At 65.4% G+C, this 5,829-nt stretch overlaps 1 protein-coding gene across 1 annotated transcript; it reads right to left on the bottom strand.

Annotated features, from left to right (window-relative positions):
- Window positions 1–623: 623 nt before the first annotated feature.
- On the bottom strand, window positions 624–5,032 carry PYROXD2 (pyridine nucleotide-disulphide oxidoreductase domain 2). The gene is made up of 16 exons (XM_009887689.1): window positions 4,876–5,032; window positions 4,432–4,451; window positions 4,104–4,197; window positions 3,951–4,024; window positions 3,693–3,839; window positions 3,396–3,549; window positions 3,120–3,181; window positions 2,909–3,006; window positions 2,344–2,485; window positions 2,118–2,252; window positions 1,942–2,014; window positions 1,653–1,833; window positions 1,391–1,545; window positions 1,122–1,228; window positions 908–1,028; window positions 624–694 (listed from the first exon to the last, which is right to left on the bottom strand). Exons 1-16 carry the CDS (start codon window positions 5,030–5,032, stop codon window positions 624–626), a joined length of 1,791 nt encoding a protein of 596 aa, XP_009885991.1.
- Window positions 5,033–5,829: the final 797 nt, after the last annotated feature.

The following is a 5,829-nucleotide window of genomic DNA, read 5'->3' as shown; positions in this document are numbered from 1 at the left end:
AGAGGACAGTTTGGGGGCTCCAGGTAGCAAAGCAGGTCTCCAGCAGCTCCCTGCTTGTTCTAGGCACCTTGGGGTGGTCCAGGCCAGCCTGGGGTGGGGGGGCTGCAGCCAAATAGCCCCACACGCACCTGAGCCTGCATCAGTGAGCAGAGGAGAGGGGCAGGGGCTGGTTGTCCCCATCCACTGCTCTGGGACATGCCTGTGATCTCTGGCAGCTCCCCCAAGGGGGGCATCGTCAGGGACAGTGCAGCCCCCCATGCCAGCACAGCATGAGCCGCACAAAGAGCTGAAAAACCACAGTGAGTGCTTGAGGCAGAGCCCAGGATGGGGTTTATTTCCACGGCTGCAGACGGGGGCTGAGCCCAGCCGTGGCTGCCCAGTGCCCAGGAGCCACCTGGGCAAGGCCAGGCTGTCGTGGGCTGGGAGTAGCCACGTGTTCAAGATGACAGTGGCAGCTGGGACCACAAGGGACCCTGCCAGCCTGCACCCCCTCGCTCTCAGGGGATGCTGCTGCCCTGAAGTGCCCGGGAAGCAAGTTGGGGACGGGGAGAGCTCTACGTTAGGACAGCACAGCTCACCACAGCCACAACCCTGCATAGGCAAAGTTGGTGTCACCACTGCCATCACAGGCGCCTGAAGTCCTCGAGGGCCACCTGGGCGGCGTTGCGTCCCGCTGCTCCCATCACTCCTCCTCCTGCAAGAGAGCAGAAATAGGGAGCAGTGGGCAGCTCCAGCCCCAGGAGATGGGGCTCAGGGCTGCACCAGAGGAGCTGCACCTCCTCCCTGCCCATGAAGGGGCAGAGAGGGGAGTGGAGACCCTCCTCCCCTCCCTGTGCCGCCCTTGCATCGCTTCCATGCACCTCCTGCAGCCTCCCCCAGGAGGGTCCTGGCTCCCAGCCCTACTCACCAGGGTGGGCTCCGCTTCCACACAGATACAAGCCAGGAACTGGGGACCGGTAACCCGAGTAGGATGGTGCTGGCCGGGCAAAGTACAGCTGGTCCAGGGACATCGCCCCATGGAAGATGTTCTGCAAGCAGAGCTCTGTGTGAGCTGGCTGTGCCTGGCCCAGGGCTGTGTGCCCACCCGCACTGGCTCAGACCCAAACCCGCATTGTACCCACCCCACCGGGCAGCCCGAAGATCTTCTCCAGGTCTGGTGGCGTCAGGATGTCCCTGCCGATGATGGATGACTTGAACCCCGGGGCATAGGCTTCGATGCAGTCAAACACTAGAGAGGGATGAAGGGACTGATGGGCAGCTCAAGAGGACATGATGGCCAGCCCCTGAGCAGCTCCAGGGTGGCTCTGCCCAGGGACAGGGACCAGCACCCCTGGTGTCACCTGGGTCCGTGTGTGCATTATGCACCCATATCCATGTACGCATCACATACCCGTGTCCGCGTATGCATTTCTGGCCTGCTCGTCCCAGGGCCGCCCGCCTGCCAGCACGGAGGGGGTGTACTGAGTGAAGAGGGACACGACGTGGCAGCCCTGTGGGGCCAGTCCCGGGTCCAGCACCGAGGGGATGCAGAGCTCAATCATGGGCCTGGGGGAGCATGACACTAGCTGGGCAGGCAGTAGAGGATCCAAACACCTCAAACCTCTTCCCCCAGCACCACTCGCCATGGCTGTCCTGCCCCTTCCCCGGGGCACCGAGGTGTGCTGGTGCAGGCTCTTCTGCTGGAGGGGTGCCCATGGGTGGCCTCAGTGAAGGCCTGGTGCAGGAGGTGGGTGCCCTCGCAGTTGAGATGGATGGAGCACTGGTGGTGGGGCAGGGGCCGGCCGTCGCGGGCGTTGGGAGCAGCCAGGAAGCTGGGTAGCCGGTCCACAGCCACTGGGCACGGGATGGGGACGGGAAAAGGGAGATGCCGCCTCCTGCTGAGCATGGCACCAGTGTCCCTCCAGTGGGGATGGTGGTGCAGGTGGCCTCGCTGGTACCTACCATTGATCTTGGTGACGGGAGAGCGTGTGTCAACCTGTTGGATACGCTGGACAAAATCCTTTGGCAAGTCTTCCTGGGATGGGAGAGGCCAGGGCAGAGCCCAGCGGTGAGGAGGGGACAGCCTGCCTGGGGGATGCCACCACACCAAGCCCCTGCCAGTCCCGGGTGCCCCGTACCTGGGGGGTGAGCTCCAGGAAGGTGATTTGGGGGGAGGCGTTGGACAGCACCAGTTTGCTCTTCACCTCCGTCCCGTCCTGCAGCGCAACGCCCTGCGCCCGCCCGTCCCTGCCCAGCAGCACGTGGCACACCGCCTGGGCAGGCAGAGGGGACAGGACCTCACCAAAAGCATCCCCGCTCCCTCCAGGCCAGCCAGGCAGCTCCCAGCGCCCAGACACCCTGTACCTTCTCAGTAAAGATGTGGGCTCCCCGGGCAGCCGCTGCGCCGGCGATGGCTTGGGACAGAGCCCCCATCCCACCAGCCACGTAGCCCCAGGCCCCCTTCTGTCCCTCCAGCTCGCCCATCACGTGGTGCAACAGCACGTACCTGCGGCGGCAGGACCCCTGGTTAGCTGTCGGCCGAGGGGACACATCTGTCCCCGTGCATGGGCATGGTGAGGAGGGTGCCATGGCCCCTATAGATGGGATCGCGCCAGCTCACAGGATGTCAAATCAGTTACAGGCAGTACCCATCGGCCAGGCTTGACCTGGCCTGGGGACAGAGGTGTCCAAACAGCAAAGGGGCAGTGGGTACCACTCAGGAGAGCCACATGGCAGGGATGAGGGGCACCCCCTTTCCCAGCTCTAACCTCTGAGCCACCCCGGCAAGGCTGAGCGGGCAGCAGGAGGGAGAGGCAGGGGGGCAGAGCACAGGGTGCCAGGGCACAGCAGAGCCAAGGAGCTGCCAGAGCACAGAGGATGGCACCAGGGGACAGTGCAGCCATGAGTCCCGGGGGGAAAGGACCCTCACCCGCTGCCGGGGCTGTGGGGGCTGGCCATGGCTCCAATGACTGCGTCAGTAGCCAGAGTTGCCTTGAGGGGCTCTGACTCAAACCACTGATCCAGGATCTGGTCGACGAGAAAAGGAGAGCGCCAGGGTCAGGGTGGGGGGCTGCCGCAGCTCCCTCGAGGGCAGGCAGGGACGTGGCTGGTGGCTCTGTGCCACTGCTGCCAGCACTCACCTTGGAGATGGGGGCTGTGAGCACCTCATAGTAACGGGGCAGCTGCCGCCCCAACACCAGCCCTGCGGGTGCAGAGGCAGCGTAAGACCTGTACAGCCGTGCCAGGGCCAGCTGCCTGCGCCCGGTTGGGTTTGGGAACAGGTAGCGGGCAAGCCTGCTGGTCTGCCAGCTCAGCTGGAGCTCCTGAGGAGCCTGTGTCCTGGGAAGGAGCATTGCCCGCTCCAGGTGTGGGCAAACACCCATCGCCATCAGGGTCCCCCAGCATCCCAAACATACCTGCCTGCATCAGGGGTCGCAGGGCTTTTAGGGCCCTGAGTCGCTGGAGCAGGGACCCCTGCCCCAGGGCAGCTGTGTCCACTGGGGGGGCATCCAGCAGCGGATCGAGGGCTGACACCAAGCCCCCCATGAACGCCTCATACTCAGGGTAAGCCTGAGAGGGAACAGAGGAGGGACAAGAGGGACTGCACCATGGTAGGTGCAATGGATACCCCACCTAGGAGCATCCCTGCTGCTCCAGTGGGCAGGGCAGCCCCTCGGTGTCTTTGACATGCCAAGCACGTGCCCCAACGGTACCTGGGCATCCTTCTGGGAGAACTGAGCAATCTGCTGCTGTGTCTTGGCCATGTCATGCCCCAGCAGGAGGGAGCGGGGGGGGCTCCTGTCCTCCAGCAGCGGGGTAAAGGAGTAGGGGTCCCGCGGGAGCACCCTTAGGCCGTGCCTCTGCAAGACAGGGATGGCAGAACCCACCCTGCGGGGACAGCCTGGCAGCGGGGTCACCCTGCTGGTGTGGCAGGAGGTGCCAGCAGCCCAGTGAGGGATGGGTGCCGGTACCTGCAGCTCCAGCTCAGTATATATCTGCGGCCGCAGCAAGCTGAGCAGGTATGATGCCCGGGAGAACTTGAAGCCTGGAAGATGTGGGGTGGTGGGGGGTGCCCGCACCCAGGGCTGGCCAGGGGCAGGGGGACACGGGGTACACAGGGGTACCTGGCACAATCTCCTCCGTGACGGCCGCGCCGCCCAGCACGTGGCGTTTCTCCAGCACAGCCGTGCGCACCCCTGCCCGCTGCAGGTAGGCAGCCTGCGGGGAGTGTGGCATCATGCTGCCCATCCCTCTGGGTGGGATGTGTCCTCATCACCGTGAGGACCCATCCTACTCCCACCAGGGAGGACCCTGCTTCCCACAGCCCTGTGGGAGCCCCCAGCCCCATGGGCCTTGCCACCAACACCCTCCCTTGCCCATGGTGCAGACCCTCCCTGGTCCCCCAGCATCCCCTGGTGATGGAGGTGACAGCACTCTGTGCTCGGTACTCACTGCCACCAGCCCGTTGTGCCCTGCAAGGAAAGAGGGAGGTGAGCGGAGCCTGGTGGTAAGGCGGTCCCACAGCACAGGGCACCCTGCCATGCCCGGGATACAGGGCTGGCACAGCCACCCAGATAACGGGGACATGGGATACAGGTGACAGGGAGCATCCTCCCCCATCCCTACAGCCCTGGCCCTAACAGTGCAGGGGAGGGGGACAGAAGTGGCCTGAGCAGATGCTCCAGCTGTGCCCTGCACAAGCAGCATGCTGGGGTGGGGGGGGCCGCAATGTGTGCCCAGCTGTGCAAGAACCCTGCACCCTCCCTGGCATGAGGAGCATGCTGGGGGGCTGCAACATGCCCAGCACCACCACGGCCCCCCCCGGGCAACCCTCCCACCTGCCCTGGGGGGAGGGCAGCTGGGCGTCCCCACCAGCTTCCCACAGCCCAACGTTACCTGCCCCGATCACCACCGCATCGTACTCCCGTTGCAGCCGGTCTGCAGCCGTGGCATGGGCCAACCGCGCTCCTGGCAGCCCCGGGGACAGATGCCAGCCCCGCAGCCAGCAGGAAGGGCAGCCTGTGCCCAGCCTTGCCCGGAGCATGGCTGCCATGGCCCCGCAGTGCCCCGCTGCCCTGCGCCCAGCAGCCTGGACTTTGCTTTCACAGCAGAGCTTTTCCCAGGGCTTCCGGGCACGGGGAGGGGAGGGTGGGGGGGGCCAGGGCAGGGGACGCCTTGGCGTGGAGCCGGATGCTGCGTCCCAGGCCTTGCAAGGCACTGAAGCCGGCAGAGCTTTGCCAGGGACTTGCAGGGGGACTGGAGACCAGCTAAGGCGGCAACAGGGTTGCATCCAGGATTGCATCCTGCCTGGTGCTCAGCAGAATGCCACGGGCTCCCCAGCTTGTAGCCCGGGAAGGTGCTGGGCAGGCAGGCAGGGGGCCAGCAGCTCCCTCCAGCCCCTGTTCTGCTCCAGGGAGGACTCAGGGGCATGTGGCTGGGGGGACGGGCCACCAAGCACCGTGAGACGGGGGGAGCTTGGCCCCCCTACTTGAGCAGGAGAGCTTCAAGCACAGCCCTGGGAGCAGCGGGAGAAGGGGCAGCCTCGGGGAGAGCTTGGCCCTGAACCCAGCGCTGTTGCTTGGTAGGGCAAATTCCTGCCCAGCAGCATGGGGCAAAGGCCCCGTCGTGGTCCAGTGCTCCCTGAACCGCCGTCCCCAGACCCAGCGAACAGCACAGAGCGACAAGGGGCAGAAACTGTCCGAGCCCCTCGGGGCTGGCCCCATCCCCGGCCATGCTCGGGGGGTTTGCATGTGCACGGTGCCCAAATATGCCTGGGAAACACAGCAACTGTGTTTTTTTTTCCCCGTCTTCACAGGGGAGCTCAGCCCCACGGCTGACTGGTGTCTGAGA

This window comes from Charadrius vociferus, unplaced genomic scaffold, assembly GCF_000708025.1.
Source record: "Charadrius vociferus isolate BGI_N301 unplaced genomic scaffold, ASM70802v2 scaffold486, whole genome shotgun sequence".
NCBI classification, from domain to species: domain Eukaryota; kingdom Metazoa; phylum Chordata; class Aves; order Charadriiformes; family Charadriidae; genus Charadrius; species Charadrius vociferus.
Note: the sequence above shows the minus strand (reverse complement) of the source record. Positions and strands in the feature narration are given on the sequence as shown.

Bases quoted from the DNA above. Each gene is read 5' to 3' on its own strand.
- PYROXD2 (XM_009887689.1), bottom strand. From the start codon at position 5,032: ATGGCAGCCATGCTCCGGGCAAGGCTGGGCACAGGCTGCCCTTCCTGC. The intron at 2,486-2,908 runs GTGAGGGTCCTT...CTGCCGCCGCAG, and splicing joins CCCCACAGCCCCGGCAGCGG to GTACGTGCTGTTGCACCACG. The intron at 1,029-1,121 runs GTGGGTACAATG...CTCTGCTTGCAG, and splicing joins TCTTCGGGCTGCCCGGTGGG to AACATCTTCCATGGGGCGAT.